Source organism: Moschus berezovskii, chromosome 16 (genome assembly GCF_049115385.1).
Source record: "Moschus berezovskii isolate FMDL1 chromosome 16, NW_MosBer_1.0, whole genome shotgun sequence".
In the NCBI taxonomy this organism is placed as follows: domain Eukaryota; kingdom Metazoa; phylum Chordata; class Mammalia; order Artiodactyla; family Moschidae; genus Moschus; species Moschus berezovskii.
The window spans coordinates 68,694,186-68,711,654 of NC_142475.1; the positions used below are offsets into that span (position 1 = coordinate 68,694,186).

Below are 17,469 nucleotides of genomic sequence, written 5' to 3' on the forward strand. Positions count from 1 at the left end.
CTCACATCCATACATGACCGCTGGAAAAACCATAGCCTTGACTAGATGGACCTTTGTTGGCAAAGTAATGTCTCTGCTTTTTAATATGCTATCTAGGTTGGTCATAACTTTCCTTCCAAGGAGTAAGCGTCTTTTAATTTTATGGCTGCAATCAGCATCTGCAATGATTTTGGAGCCCCCAAAAATAAAGTCTGACACTGTTTCCACTGTTTCCTCATCTATTTTCCATGAAGTGATGGGACCAGATGCCATGATCTTTGTTTTCTGAATGTTGAGCTTCAAGCCAACATTTTCACTCTCCTCTTTCACTTTCCTCAAGAGGCTTTTTAGTTCCTCTTCACTTTCTGCCATAAGGGTGGTGTCATCTGCATGTCTGAGGTTATTGATATTTCTCCTGGCAATCTTGATTCCAGCTTGTGCTTCTTCCAGCCCAGCGTTCCTCATGATGTACTCTGCATATAAGTTAAATAAGCAGGGTGACCATATACAGCCTTGACGTACTCCTTTTCCTATTTGGAACCAGTCTGTTGTTCCATGTACAGTTCTGACTGTTGCTTCCTGACCTGCATACAGGTTCTCAAGAGGCAGGTCAGGTGGTCTGGTATTCCCATCTCTTTCAGAATGTTCCACAGTCTATTGTGATCCACAGAGTTTAAGGCTTTGGCATAGTCAATGAAGCAGAAATAGATGTTTTTCTGGAACTCTCTTGCTTTCTCCATGATCCAGCGGATGTTGGCAATTTGATCTCTGGTGCCTCTGCCTTTTCTAAAACCTGCTTGAACATCTGGAAGTTCACAGGTCACATATTGCTGAAGCCTGGCTTGGAGAATTTTGAGCATGACTTTACTAGCGTGTGAGATGAGTGCAATTGGGCAGTAGTTTGAGCATTCTTTGGCATTGCCTTTCTTTGGCAATACTAATTAGTATTAGTATTAGCATGCTATATATTTTCTCCATCTATTTACTTTTAATCTGTATGTCTTTATATTTAAAGTGGATTTCTTACAAACAACATATAGTTGGGTCTTGATTTTTGATCCACTCTGAAAAAAATCTTTTAATTGGTACACTTAAGACCATTTATGTTCAAAGTGATTATTGATATAGTTGGATTAATATCTATCACATTTGTCACTGTTTTCATTTCCTGGCTCTTGCTTTTGTCTTCTGTTCTTTTTTTGCCTTTTGTAATTTCTCTTTTCTTAGCATGTTATATTTTTTCCTTTTTTAAATTGATTGTCCTAGAGTTTGCAATATATATCTACAATGAATCAAAGCCCACATTCAAAGAACATTAACGGCTTCGCAGTATAGTGAAGTACCTTAGTGCAAATACTTTATAACAACAAACTAATCTTACTCTCTCCCTCGCATCCCTTGTATGATGTCATTTGTTTTACTTATGTAAAAGTATGAGTAAGCATATTTACACATTATATACATACTCAAATAACATTATTATTTTGAACAAATTTAATTATTTCTTAGATAAATTAATAAGAAAAATGTTTTTATTTTACCTTCACTTATTCCTTCTTGGATGCTCTTCCTTTACGTAGATATGTTTCTGAATTATATAATTTTTCTTCTCTGAAAGTGTTAGTCACTCAGTTGTGTCCAGCTCTTTGCAAGCCCATGAAATGTAATCCATCAGGCTCCTTTGACCTTGGAATTCTCCAGGCAAGAATACTGGAGTGGGTTGCCATTTCTGTCTCCAGGGGATCTTCCCGACCCAGGGATCAAACCTGGGTCTCCTGCAATGCAGGCAGATTATTTACCACCTGAGCCACCAGGGGGCCCTTCTTCTCTTTAAAGAACTTCTTTTAACTTTTCTTGAAAGGCAAGTCTACTGGCAACAAATTACCTGTTTTTGTTTATCTGAGAAAGTATTTCTCCTTTACCAAGCTGGTAGGCTTTTTCCTCTCTTCACTTCACTCTCTTCTTGCTATCATAGTTCCTGAGGAGAAGTCACATGTAATTCATACCTTTGTTTCCCCTGGCTTCTTTTAGGATTTTTTGTCCCTAATTTACGCCTAGGTATAGTTTTGTTTTGTGGTTTTTGCATTTATTCTGGTGTTTTCTGAGCTTCCTGGATCTGTGATTTGGTGTCTAATTTGGAGAAATATTTCTTCTATTCCTTTTTCTCTCCTTCTGGTATTCTCATTACACTTAAGTCACATCTTTTGTAGTTGTCTAACAGACTGAGTGTGTTTGTTTCCTTTCCTCCCACCTCCACCCCTTTGGTGGGACAGGATTGCTAGAATGGACTGGACTTGGGTACTTCCCTTCCCTCCCGTCAGTTAGGCTCTGATAAAACTGCTGTGGGTCAGGTTCAGATTAACTAGTTCCTTCTGGGAGCAAGCCTTGTTAAGAACACAGTGCTCTGGCATATTTGAAAAAGGTTCATTTTCCCTCCTCATACTGGAAGTACAAGGAAATGTTTTTCTTAGTATTTGTGAGAAGTTGGTTCGGCCTTCACTTTCACTTTTCACTTGCATGCATTGGAGAAGGAAATGGCAACCTACTCCAGTGTTCTTGTCTGGAGAATCCCAGAGATGGGGGAGCCTGGTGGGCTGCCGTCTATGGGATCGCACAAAGTTGGACACGACTGAAGCGACTTAGCAGTAGCACGTTCACCCTTGGGAGGTAAATCTCACAAAATTGTGGGGACCCCTGTGACCAGGTTCCCCTGGACTTTTGAACTCTCAAAGAGTTGTGCACGTAATCTCTAGCATTTGCTATATAGGTTTTGCCATCCCTGCAGTGCCTCCTGCAGGGGTTGTCTGCTCCAGTAAACCACAGCTCTTTATACTCAGCCATCTGTCTCTCCAGTCTTAGGGGCAGCCGTTTGCCCTGTGTCCTCCACTGTCATGTGTATACAACAAAAGCTGTTGATGTTTCAGTCTGCTCAGCTTTTTATTAGGAAACTTCTAAGCTCCATACATGCAGAACTGGGAAAACGGAAGTCACTACCACACATTCCTGTGCACTTGCATTGCTTAGGTGATGCTGTTTCTATCTCTTTTCCACTTTCTCTTTGGTCCAAATTCCTGATTCACTTATCAGTAACGTGGGTCAATGGCTGAAATACTAAAGATGGCAGAATAATGACTTAACTTTTATTTCTGTAAGTAAAAGTAGAAACTGCTATTACAGGTAAGTGGCAGAAAATCCCACTTCAAAAAACAGCTAACTTCCAAACTACACACACGAGGAAATAAGTTATTAATTTTAACACACTTCATTAAAAATCATTCCGGCACTACCAAAAATGTTCTTTATAACTACTCCCACTTTTCATACAGAATGTGATATACAAAAGAATGAGTCATAAAATATCTGTGTAAAGGTCTGCACGTCTATGGATAAATCACTACAAAAGTTACAGGCATTGGTAATGGTAAATTTTTATAGTGATAAGAGATTGGTAATGGTAAATTTTAATAGTGATAAAATTTTATAGTAATAAATATTTAAATCACTTTTCAAATGTTTACTGAAATTATATCCTGACAGTGTTTGCTGGCTCCTAAGTTCAAAAATTATTTTGGCATAGAAAACTTTTGAGCAGAGTACTTGTTGCCAGTATCTGTGTCAGTTAACACCTACCTGTGGGTGTGCCAAATTCTGTAATTTTCAGTCTGTGCTGTAACATGACAAAGGTTCGGAAGCTCTACCCTCTACCATATGCAATAAAATAAGAGATATGTATAACATGAACAATGTTGGGGCTTCTTCATTTTAACCTTTGAGTTTATTTTGGCGATAACCATGAAATAGTTCAACTATTCAAATGGCATACATTTTCTAAAAGACAGCATGCTCTGAGAAAAAAGATAATCTTGAAACGTGGAAGAGATTTTGCTCACTGAATATTAAACATGTCAGCCTAAGATAATCTAGGAATTCCTGTGTAGGCCCAAATATTTAAAATGTCATACTTCTCTCCCTTACATATATGAATAATTACTGCTTGCAATGACTATCGTAACCATGACCAATTTTAAAATAATGGCAGGCATTAGATGATCATTAATCTTTTTGCTAATTTTTATTATACTTATAAGATCTGCATTTCTTGTGACCCGAGAAACATCAACATTCTATTTAAAATCTGTTGTTAAAAACATACAATATTGCACTTTAATTTTTGGCAGTTTAAGGAACGGTTGAGTAAAAAAATCATACAAGAAACTACAGTTTTTATTTTGCTTTACAATAAGCAAAGAGCTTTGTATAAAAGCAGAACTTACAGTAGTGCCAAATAAACCAAATATTTACAGTGTTGCTATTAAAGTCTTACCTCTAAAGGAAGATTCAGTGTATTGGATGCAAATATTACTAATCTAACAAAAGTACACTCTCCCATCCCCACTTTTGCTGAATAATTTTAAACTAAAGGGAATTCTAGAATTTCTTTCTCAAGAGAAAATTACATGAAAGAACGCTTGTTCTTGAGGCATCAAAACTGTGTCACTGAACTCTTTCACAGTTTCCTACAAGACTTGAAAAATCTCTAAACTAGGAATCAGAACCCCAAGGTAAGCATAATTTTTAGTTTTCTGTAGATACTCCTTTTTTACAAGTACACAAGTTCGTTTTTAGTATGATTTTAAAGGTCAATTTCTTGTACTTTTTCTAAGATAAATAAGATACTATGTATCTGCCTAAATTATCTTTAACTTTTGTTACACTGTAGTAAAACTGTATAGATTTATACTGACCCATAATTTGCTATTCTTTTAATTCCCAATTAGGTAAACAGACAGTGCAATATTCTTGTTACTTATCAACCAATTAGGAAGACAGCTTCGAACAGCTATTTGCAAAAGCAAATACCAAGATTTAGACCTACTTAACAATATATTAAATATTCAAAAGAGCAAAAAGAACATAAATAGAATGTATTGGTAATATAAATACATGAAACAGAGACATTCATTTTTGGCACCACCTAAAAAAAAAAATCCAGCAGTTACTTTATTTCCCTTCAGATCTTTGGGAATATTTAAATTTTCTAACTATTAAACTTTCACTTTTCCTCCAGAGGAAAAATAATTCACAAATTTGAACTGGTATTTCAAAAACATAGAATTTCCTCTTGTTACTTCTTATTTTGATCTGTAGAATTAACAGTTATCCAAAGCATCAGCTAGCAGCCAATGAATTAACTATGCTTTTATATTTTAATCCTACCAAGGAATGATTATGTCAAACAGTGATTCATTATGGAAAGATACGTTTTTTTTCTTAAACAACCATGTACCTATTGCATAGTTGTGATCAGAGAACAAAGGTCAAAGTAGAAAGCTACAAAGGCATTAATATATATGAACTGAACTGAAACAGACTGCTGAAAAACAGCCGATCTTGGGTAGATGTTAGTGTAAACCTAGAGGGGAAAAAACAGTCATTAGCAAAAAGTTTTTTTTCAAAAAATAGGTTAGTGCTAAGAACAATAGCTTTTAAAATTTGTTTAAAAATAAGCTTAATAAACAAGAATACAAATTTTAATCCAAAACTTAGCTCTTTGAAATGCCCTATTTTCTTGCATACAGCAGAAAATACATTTTTCATAGTTTTAAACATTACATGTAAAAATGAGGCACTAGTTAAACATATTTGAATATATTCACACAAACAGGAGTTTCCGTCTCATCTGTAGGCTTCTATTTGCTTAACGGTTTCTGGAGCGTGGACTGTTCACAAAAATAAGTCTTCTGAAGGAGGCGCGTAAGAGAAACCAACAAAGGCATCATCTGCCTCCAGTACGCTGGCGTTCACTATAGAATAGTCAGAAGACACACAGACAGAATATGGAACTGTTTCTTCTGTAAACACTGCATCAAAGTTCCTGATATCATCCGGTCCCACCTAAAACATTGAAAAGCATACCATTATTCACCATATCTTTTTTCCCACTAATGTAGTCACCCATAAAAGCCCCCTTTGGCATCTGTCTGTTTATTCCTGGCAAGTTTAGATGTCTTCCTACTCTATCATGTCTCTGAAACATTTCCTGCTTTTTCCTTTTTGACTTTCATTATTCATGCCCTTCTCACAGTTAAGGTTCTTGTTGTTGGGTAGGGGGAGGGGACAGAAGGGTGAGGAAGGCCAGTAAGACAGAGTCCTTGCCTCTGTTAACGTGACTCTCAGGTCCTGTAACTGACCTGCTTACTCTCTACCCACCATCACCTCTAAGTTTAGAAAAGGGGCTCTGGGAGGTTTTCAAGAGAGCATTTTGCATCTGCTCTTCCATAAAATGCCTGCCCATCCAGTTTCTCAATTCTGGGGAGGCTGATACCTTTTGATGAAGAAATGAATATTAAGTAAAATTGTGAAAGGTGATTCTACAGAGGTCATTCATTCAACATCTGGCTGTGACACCTTTAGCTCTGGAGACGTAAGGGGACTGGAACCTGGGAAGTGAAGTATCGTGGCTAGTTAGGCTCAAAGGCAGTGGTTAACTTTCCTTCAGGAAGCTGATACAAGCTAATGGACTCTTGCCTTCCAATGTATTTACAGATCAAAACTGGGATACAAACTCAGGTGGTTCACTCTTCAAGCCCATCCCTGAAACTCTGGGTTATCTTCCACTCGGGGGAATGGAATCCTTAAAATGTCCCAGTCACCAACTCTAACCAAGGTAAATGGATTCACAGCAGATATGGAAGTCAAGGATAGAGTTAGCCCAGCAGGTCTACAAACAAGCAGAGCAGAGACCAGGGAAATCCAGGATGCTAGATCCTTCCACATGAGAGATTCTCCAACAGAGAAGAATGCTAAAAATTATATTCATGTATGTATATAAAAGTCATCAAATTCTCATTTATAACCCTAGAAGCATGGACTCTGGAACAAGACTAAGGTTTGAATACTGGCTATGAAGGCTACTAGCTATAATTCCTTATATAAACTAACCTATCTCTGTGAGTTTGTTTCTTCTCTGTAAAATAAAAATATTACCATAAATCTGTTAAGGTTATTGTAAGGACTAGATGAATTAATCCATAAAATTTCCCAAATCTGACACGTAGAAGGTGCTCAATAAATGATGACAAATGTTCCTTCACTTGACTTTATAAATATTTTATGAGTACCCTGATGGTTCATAGCTAGTATTGAGAGGGATAATACTGCATGGCTCATGTCAAGAGTGAGAAAGGACTCTTTTCAAAGCACCCAAGCTCAAGTTCTACTTCTACAATTTTAATTTTAAACTTTCGCAAGTGATTTAACCTTTTGGGGCCCAAGTTAATTCATATGTATTATATGGAAAACAACAGTACTATTTCATAGGATTGTTGTCAGGCTTGAGTAAAAGACACTAGTATTGAGGACAGTATAGGAGCTAATTTTTTAATCTTTGCTTATCTGTTAGGTGAAAAACAGTAACATGTTAGGGTTTTATTTTGCTTTCCTTAAATGTCAGTGAGTTTGAACATCTTCTCAGACATTTAAAAACCATCTGTATTTAGTTTTCTGTAATTGCTTTTTTGTGTCTTTTGTCCATGTACGAAAGCATAGAAGGAATAATGACCCTGAATCAGGCACAACTTTGAATCGCAGCTCTACTACTTTTAACCAGCTACATGACATCTCTGAGTTTCCATTTCTTCATTTATCAAACATGTATAGTAAGAACAGTAATAGCAGTAACTTGGCAGCTTATTTGACACATAAATTACATGCTATAATGCCTAAGAAGTATAATATGCCTACACATAGGAAGCTATCACTAGTAACATCACTATTGGCCTTCTCATGATTTATTAATAATCTCCCTATCATTATATATTTATTTCCAAACATTTCAACACTGTTAATCCTTTAAGTAAAATGTTTCCATCAGTAGATTTAACAAGTCAAGCTAACATAAGCATTTTTATAATAATGTCTTACTGTTTTCCAAATAGGATGTAACAATTTACATTATAATTAATAATGTTTGACTGTAGCTGGTTTTACATCAATCTAGGAAAAAGTGCATTAGTGTTACTTAAAATGTTTTTTCTAATAGATATGAATTTGATACCTCATGGTCACTTTAATTTGTTTTTTTTTAACCTACTGTGCTCATTCCTTTTTCACATATGCTTTAAAGAAAACACTTCACAGATACTGGGCTGGAAGATATTTGTATCAATCTAATGTAACTAAAATCTTAGGAATCATCTTGAAGTTACCAGTTGTGCCTGACCTGTTTCATAAATATTTCAGCACTGATTCAGTTTTATTCAGGTTAGATTTTGAGATCTAGTCCTAAAATTACTAGGAGCTATAGTCCCACACTTCACTATTTAGAAAGAAAGACTTAGATGTAACCTTACCACGTTAGGATTAAACGGTGGTGGAATCTTCTTCTGCACAAGATCAGTCCAGCTGAGTGACTCAAAAAAGGGATGATTCTGAATTTCAAGCTAGAATTGTAAAGAAACAGATTTATTATTTACTAATGCTAAAAAATATACTGAGTACTCACTGAAGAATTTTAGGAAGCCAAACCATTCCCACTTGGTCCCACTCTTTCCAAAGTTCTTTCTAGGCACATGTTCATGTCATTTAATGTGGCAAAACAGTGTAGTGGACAGACGCCCAGAGGAGGCGTGGGAGAGTTAACTCAGAATGACCAACTTAAGTTATGTCCTCTTCAAGTCATTGCTTCCTCACAGGTAAAGTGAGGTTAACACTTCTGCCCTATATATTTCATAGGCTGTTGTAAGAATCATTGGCAAATATGGAAATAAAAGTGGTATGAAAGAAATAAAGTACTACCTGGATACAAAGAATTATTATTACTACTTAATGTGGAGATAAAGACGTCGGTCGAATGAGACTTTTACATGGTGAGGCTGAGGTAAAATTCAGGTGACAAGCTCTACTATCAAAAACAATTCCACTCTGGGTTACTACTGTTGAAAGCTGGCAAAGTACTCATACCTACAAGGAGCCACAAAGTGTATAAAAAGTAGGATCCCTATCCTGCTTCTCAGGGGAAGTGATATCTGACCAGAGTTCTGGAAGATCAGTAAGAAGGAGTCAGACAAAGAAGAATGAGGGGAGAATATTCCAGGCGGCATACAAAGGGCCTGAGGTGGCAGAGAGATTAGTTTGGTAAAGAAAACAAGAGCCCAGTATGGCGGCAGTAGAGGAAAAGATGGGGACTGTCACACACAGAGGAGCTCAAGAGGTAAATGGGCTGTACAACACCAGGTCTACGTGAGGCGTTGTCTCTGTTGATTCTATTTTCGCTATAAAACAGAAGGCAACAGCATCTGCTAAAAGTGAAGAAGGAAAAGAACATAAAAACTTGGTAAGAATGCTGGAGTGGGTAGCCATTCCCTTCTCCAGGGGATCTTCCTGACTCAAAGGATCGAACCTGGGTCTCCTGCATTGCAATCAGATTCTTTACCATCTGAGCCACCAGTGAAGCCCAGAAATTTGGAGAGAAAGCCTAACATAGTCACTACAGAGAGCAGGAGCATTAGGTGGAGAGGCATCCAAGAGTCTAATGACTAGACTTCACAGTGCTTCTAATATTATCAGTTGTGTAACTTCCGTCAGCACCGTCCACCAGCCAAGGGATGGCAGATGGATTGACTCATCCAGGGTTCCAATTCCTGCCAGTGAATTCAACAAAAGGACTGAGGCACAAGGAGGGAGGGAGCATTAGCAAGGCTTCCTGAAACAGTGGACTCTGGAGCCCAAGTCCTGCACTCCACCTGGGAGTTCACTATTCACAGTTCAAGCTCAAGACTGACAAACAGCCCTCAAGAATTCCTGAGAACTTTTAATGAATTTAAAATTCATGTTCCTCAGTAATTCATGAATTCACTAATGTAACACCAGTAACTTTGTTAGCAATTAAATTATTCTGATTTGAAGTGAAAAACAAAAAAGAAAAAACCCCTGCAGATCCCATAATTTTTTCAAGGAGGTGTCACATTTACATTCTCAGGAAAAAAAGTCACTGAACAATAGTTCAAGCAAAAGGTACTACCTCATGCAGTCAAGAGGCACTTAAATTCTTCCTAAACAAAATGAGCTAAAAGTTTAGGCAATCACAAAAAGCAAGCCACACATTATTTTTTTAGGAAGAAGGCGGGGAGCAAAAATGCTAATAAATGAAATCAAATAACAGGATATGAAAGCTGGATATGGAGGATGAAAAAGACAGGATCAAATTATTCTGAAGGTCAAATGAAAAAAATGCACGTGCAGGAGTTTTATACACTGTACAGTTTTATATAAACCCTGGTGAAAATTTTGGAGACAAGCATGCTTCTTTATCATGGTACTATTCTTTAGAAGCTGTATTCATCCCATTAAATACTACATAAAATAAGGATTTTTCTTCAAATGATAAATAAATAAAGAGGGTACTGAGAAAGATGTACATACAAAGTCTTCTTTGGCACCGAGTCGATTTTGCCTGTCTTTTTCTAGGAGTTCTTCCAGAATGGACCAGGCAGTGAGGCTCACTCCTGGCCTCAAACTTAGAGGCTTATGAAGAATATTGTCGTACATTTCAGCCACGTCTCGGCAATAAAAAGGAGGCTTAAAACAAAAACAAGATAGAGAAAGTCAGTCAGTATTAATTGAACTATGCACAAATGGGGTTTAAAATTGATAGATTTGGCCCTGACCTCAAGAGAGCAGTCTGTGTCCAGCAGCTTCAGAAAAGCACTGGCATCTCTGGGCCTGTGTACCCTTGCAGAAAGGCCTCCCATGGGAAGAGATTTTAAAAGTCAGCACACTCATGGTCACCGAATAAATAAGGGCTGGTTTATTCAATAACACTGGGCAGACAGGTGTGAATTGCATAAAGGTAATAATAACTTTTAAAGAAAACAACCTCCAACTTCATCATAAGACATAATGATAGAATTATTGGAAACAGAGATTTGACACAGGGCGCATCACCGACTCTATGGACATGAGTTTGAGTGAACTCCGGGAGTTGGTGATGGACAGGGAGGCCTGGCGTGCTGTGATTCATGGGGTCACAGAGAGTCGGACATGACTGAACTGAAACATTAAATGATTTCTTGAGACACAGTAATATACTAATTAAAACGGATTTCTAGAAAGTGTTCTTCCTAAGAACTTGTGGCAGTGGCAGTGTCCTGCTGCTGTAACAGCTTAAAGACCTGAGGTACAGCTTCAATGTGAGGATTGGCCAGTTCATTAGTTAAAAGTTTTAAAGGAAAAATAATTTTTAAAGTTAAAGAAGTTACAGGCTTGTCATTTTTTCCCCTTTTGTACAGGAAAGAAAAACTTCATTTTTCAGTTTTTAAAATATAACTTGGTTTCTGAATCATTAAATATAAGCCTGATTAATAAAATATGTGATTCAAATATTCCCTATTGAGTCAGTTGCATTTTACGTGCAATGATATTTTATACTCTCGAAGACTTCTAAAGAAATTAAAAGGAAATGAAAATATCAGGATGAGAAACACTCAACATTTAAAGAATGTAAGCTATAATGTGGTTAGCAGGTCTTCTAAGTTACCAGCATAAACAGAAAACTAGGTCTTTTTTTTTTTTCAACTGGAGTATAATTGCTTTCTAATGTTGTATTAGTAACAATGTGAATGAGCTGTAAGTATACATATATCCCCTCCCTCTTGAGCATCCCCCCATCCCACACCTCTAGGCTGTCACAGAGCACCAAGGTGAGCTCCCTGTGTTAACAAAGCAAAACTGAGTCTCTTTAACAAGCGGACTGTGGTCAAGGGCAGAGAAGAGAGTGTTGGCTGTCGTAGGCAGCTGTCATTCAAACTTAACAACATGAGACAAATTCTCGAAAATATACCTCAGGGGTTAAACGTCATCACCCTTGTTTTCAGGGGACACACACACTCAAACACAGCAAACAGAAAAGCCACGTCCACCTCAGGTCTCAGTGATGGTGGGCATGGCTTCGTGAGGGCAGCATCGAGGGCCATGATGCAACCATGCAGCATTGAGTGCATGGTTCCCAGCAGGAGGCTGCTGGCCACTCACAGGACCACAAAGAGAACCTAAAAACGTTTGTTCTGGTTGAAATGATATTAACTCAATGCAGTAAAACAACTTGACTTGTTAATCAGAAGCTTTGGCTGATAATGTCTTTAATTAATAAAAACTGGGGAAACTGATTACATACTAAACATCACTTTTTTCCCAATGAAATCTTCAAGACAAGATGTTTATGGTAAAGGGAATAAAGGACTCCCAGTGACAAAAAAAAAGCAGAGCACCTAATTAAATCCTATGAAAACAAAACACAAGGCAAAAACCAAAAGGTATTATTATCTTCTGATAAATAAAATCTTTTTCTATCTTTTTGAAATTAAGAAAATTAGAAATTAGGCAGAATAGCCTGAGTAAACTGAATGAAAGTGGGTCATTTTAATGTTATAACCAGGTATCTATTTCTGCAAAATGCTAGTGGGATGAGACTATTTGAAGTAGTGATTAGTGTGGCAAAGAAATAATTCTAAAAAATCAGCAACAAAATGACAGGTTTTCTTTTTGTTCATACCCCTAATGTGTTTCTGGATTCATTTAACCAGATTACTACTGTTCTGTTAGTGTTATCTAGTTAACAAGCGTCCACAAGATTACTGAAAGGCAAAAGAGAAAACTCAAATCGATTACAATGTACTGGAATCATAACGACAGAGTAGAAACACATACCAATCCATAGAGCATCTCATACAGAACAGCGCCAAGGCACCACCAATCCACAGTGTTGTCATAGGGCTGCTTTCTGATTACTTCAGGTGCTAGATACTACAGAAAAGATTAACTATTAGAACAACTCTGAAACAAATCAAGACAAAACCTAGGAATAATTGAGAAATTTAATAAATCTTAGGTGTTATATCACACTAAATGAAATATTTTATCTAGATTTTCAGTTGGTTTGGTATTATCAGTGGTTCTTGGGCAGTGGTACTTGAGAGTCCACTGGGATAATTTTCAAAAACCACATATTCAAATATTTTCCCCAGAAATGATGATGCAGTTAAGACAGAAAAGGATGACAAGTATAGAAACCCTAATAAAGTAGGTATTTTGCAGGGGGTTGTCTTTCACAAAATTAATTTTAGATTAATTAATTAAATCTTATTTCTCTTTATTCTTGTTTCTCTTGAAGAAACAAGTCATTACTGAAGAAAGAATTAATATGACAATTATAATTCATTTTTTTCTTTTTAGTGAAAGAAAAAATAATAAACTATATTCTTAAGAATTATGACAGCAATTCTTTAATGTATTATTTTAAAAAGTTGTGTAAGTTATTAGATGGCTATTTACACTTCAACTTATAAAACATTTAAGCATCATGATTTTGCACATATAAAACAGTGAATTTGAATTTTAGATTCAAAAATATATATTTCCTCTTCCCACATGAAATATATACAAGGAGATACATTCTTCAGCTTTTTTATGTGATACAAATAAATGGGAAAATAAAAAGGGTTTAATAGTTTCCAATCACATTAAAATTTAGATGACCAAAAAAAAACTACCTGGCACTTAAGATCATGATAGAATATTTTAAATGTGTGTATGTGTAAAATTAGAATAACAAGGCTTTAACATAAATTTTAAGGATTATTATTATTGTCTCAAATGGAAAGATACATTTTCTGCTAGCTAACATGATTAGAGAATAGGATGTTCTGGTTAATAAATTCTGATTTGTAATCCCCACCCCCCCCATACACAATGATTTCTTTTCTTACATTAAATATCGTCGTTATCAAATATTTTAACCATATAAAAACTATAAATATGTCATAGAAACCAATAGAGCTGCCGTCCAAACATAAGCAATGCTAACATTTTGCCATATTTGCTTTAGCTTGTTTCCTTTAAAAAAAAAGCAGCTTTATTAAGTCAAATACCAAGCAATTCACCCATTTAAAGTGTACCATTCAATGGCTGTTAATATATTTACAGAGTTGGTCCAAAATTACCACAATTAATTTGTGAACATTTTCATCACTGATTCATGATTTTTTTCTTAAGGATTAGAAATATAATCAAATGCTTGAAGAAATCGAAGATAAACTTTTAACATTAAAAACAAATAAGCACAAAGAAGTGTAATTTATCTTTGTTGGTTACTGGTGGTATCACAAAATCAGAATTAAAAAAAAACTACCAATAAATTTTAAATGTTTATTTATTATTTAAATATTTGTTTATTAAAAGAAGAGATGATTATCAGATATTCCCAGCTTGTTGGAAGCTGAAAACATTTTATTCTACTTTTCTTTCCTTTTTTTTTTTTTGGTGGCCGCACCATGAGGCATGTCGGAGAAGGTATTGGCAACCCACTCCAGTACTCTTGCCTGGAAAATCCCATGGATGGAGGAACCTGGTAGGCTGCAGTCCACGGGGTCGCTAAGAGTCAGACAGGACTGAGCGACTTCACTTTCACGCATTGGAGAAGGAAATGGCAACCCACTCCAGTGTTCTTGCCTGGAGAATCCCAGGGACGAGGGAGCCTGGTGGGCTGCCATCTACGGGGTCGCAGAGTCAGACATGACTGAAGCGACTTAGCAGCAGCAGCAGCAGCATGAGGCATGCAGGATCTTAGCTCCCCAAGCAGGGACTGAACCCACGACCCCTGCAGTGGAAGCACAGAGTCCTAACCACTGGACCACCAGAGAAGTCTCTTTACTTTTCTGATTTCAAATTTTATATATACAATTCGTGATTCAGTTTTGCATTTCACATATGATTCCGTGAATGACAAATGAGATAAATTTCTTACCTCTGGTGTCCCACAAAATGTTGTTGTGGTGTCAGAAATAGCAATTCCTTCTTTACAAAGCCCAAAATCTGTTAAGACGACATGTCCCTGACAAATACAGGGGCAGTAAAATAAAACAATGCATGGATATAAATTGACACTTTTAAAGACCATTTGATTTTGAAATAATCATAGACCAAAAGGAAACTGCAAAAAATAGTACACAAAGCTCCACGTCCCCTTCCCCCAGCTTCTCCCTCCTCCCACCCAACCCGGGCTGACATCCTATATAATGTAGTACAGTGTCAGAATCAGGAAATTGATATTGGTACAATACCGTTAGCTAGACTGCTACCCTTATTCAGTTTTCACTCTTCCATATGTATGCATTTGTGTATGTGTATGTGTTGTTGTTTTAGTTGCTAAATCGTGTCCAACTCTTTTGTGATCCCATGGAAAATAGCCTGCCAGGCTCCTCTGACCGTGGGATCTCCCAGGCAAGAATACTGGAGTGGGCTGCCATTTCCTTCTCCAGGGGATCTTCCCGACCCAATAATCAAACTCACGTCTCTTGCACTGCAGGTGGATTCTTTACCTCTGAGCCACCAGGGAAGCCCTGTGTGTAGCTCTAAGCAATAGAGATATATAGATTTGTGTAACTACCTCTACAATCAGAAAACTTTCATCAACCCAAAGGAACAAAAGAACTCTCTTATGTTACCGCTTTATTTTTGAACTCCCCTATCCCTTAGTCCCTGGTACCCTGACAACTACTAATCTGTTCTCCATATCTCTGGTTTGGACTTTTCAAGAATGTTATATAAAACACTCATGTATGAATGGAACATGTGTTCCATTATATGGAATCACACAGTGTGGAACCTTTGAGGCTGACTCTTTTCCATTAAGCATAACATCAACAAGAATCATGAACCAGCAGATTTTTAAAAGCCAATACTTACTACTGAATCCAAAAGGATATTTTCTGGTTTCAAGTCTCTATGAAATTAAAAGGAAAGAAAAGCAAAACTCAATTTGAACTGAAACAAAATAATAAAAAGATTTTCAGAAGTGCAATTTTAAAAATTTACCTGTACACTATTTTGATGGAGTGCAAGTAACCCAATGCACTGGCAATCTCAGCAGCATAAAACCGAGCTCTGTGTTCAGGAAAGGACCGCTCTCTTTGTAAGTGAAAAAACAGCTATAAAATTGAAGTAAAAAAAGAATACTAAGATAATTCACACATAAAGTGAGACAAATATACTCTGTAGGTATAAAAACAGGATTTATTTTCATTACTTTGAACATGAGATAAAAAAGCACCAAAGTACAGAATTTTGACACTCCCTTGCCTGTGTCCCCCATCCGGCCAGCAATCATTCTCTTTTCAACCATAACTCTTTCCCTGCTCTTGCTAACTTACTCATCTCCTATTTACCCCTCAATCCACAAGTGTGGCAGTATCCTCATCACATCAGGCAATCCCCCTAGAAAAGATTATTAATCAAGATCAATGATCTTGATTTTGCCATGTTAATTACCTTACTTGATCTTTTTGGACTATTATTTGAATTAAACCAAATACTATTCAGAAATTGGTAACTACTGGCTGGCAGGCCAAACAGAACCCACAGATATAATCTGTTTGAACCAAATACTGCTTTCAGAAAAATCTAAAATAACTGGTAACATTTAAAAACTGGGAAAATTTTTTTGGGTAAAAATTCATAGTTTTAGTTTGGGCAGGGGGCAAAGGGAAATTGGGTGGGGGGGACAGGTCTCTGAACCATTAAGCCTAAATTCAGCATGGTAGCAACTGGCTGAAGCTCAGTGGCAGCTGGATTCTCCAGTTCACTTTTTTTAATTTTACTTTTTGGCTGTGCTGGGTCTTCACTGTGGTACACACAGGCTTCTCTTGTGGCACATGGGCTTAGCTGCCCCACAGCATGTGGGATCTTAGTTCCCTGACCAGGGATCAAATCTGTGTCCCCTGCATTGGAAGGCAGACTCTTAACCACTGGATCACCAGGGATGTCTCTTCAGTTCACTTCTTACACTTCCTAATTCTTCATGTATTTCTTACAACCCACCCTCTAGTCATCAGGTTACCTGCCTAGGAAAAATTTGCCCTAGGTTCTTACTCTAAATCTTTAGGTTCTAAAACAAGGATCTCTCTCACTGGGCTTTCTTCTACCTTGGAGAGTTCCACCTCTGCTCCTTACTACCCCCAATGCTTCAAGGATTGATAAGGTGTCTGTCCTCGGTTTCTCCACTATTATTCTTTCTCTGGATACCTTCCCAGCTAACTCAATCCAATGACTTTAACCACCACCTTTATGTGGATGTCTTTCACATGGACTAACCCATATGACTTAATCACGTTATTAGCTTCTTTGTACCTCACTAAATTTCTTTGTCTTATACAACACAATTGTTGTGAGAATAAAATAGTATGTATAAAGAGTCATAAGAATGCTCAATACAAGTTAGCTATTACTGGAATTACTATCTTACCAGCTGTGCTGCTGCTGCTGCTAAGTCGCTTCAGTCGTGTCCAACTCTATGCAACCCCATAGACGGCAGCCGACCAGGCTCCGCCGTCCCTGGGATTCTCCAGGCAAGAACACTGGCCAGAAGCATTTCTCAAAAATGTATTTCAATATCCCTCTGATTCAGAGTTTTGGGGAATATTATTATTAGATTTAGTT

General features: G+C 37.1%; 1 protein-coding gene across 3 annotated transcripts in view; it reads right to left on the minus strand.

Annotated features, from left to right (window-relative positions):
- Positions 1–2,768: 2,768 nt before the first annotated feature.
- Positions 2,769–17,469, minus strand: part of SGK3 (serum/glucocorticoid regulated kinase family member 3) — a 116,105-nt gene continuing 101,404 nt past the window's right edge. For all 3 annotated transcript variants that reach the window (XM_055432581.2, XM_055432580.2, XM_055432579.2), the window contains exons 11-17: positions 15,850–15,962; positions 15,721–15,757; positions 14,780–14,866; positions 12,685–12,780; positions 10,402–10,557; positions 8,331–8,420; positions 2,769–5,874 (exon numbers count right to left, since the gene is read on the minus strand). In XM_055432581.2, the coding sequence (XP_055288556.1) occupies positions 5,704–5,874; positions 8,331–8,420; positions 10,402–10,557; positions 12,685–12,780; positions 14,780–14,866; positions 15,721–15,757; positions 15,850–15,962 (750 nt within the window). In that variant the 3' untranslated portion in view covers positions 2,769–5,703. The remainder of the gene's footprint in view (positions 5,875–8,330; positions 8,421–10,401; positions 10,558–12,684; positions 12,781–14,779; positions 14,867–15,720; positions 15,758–15,849; positions 15,963–17,469) is intronic.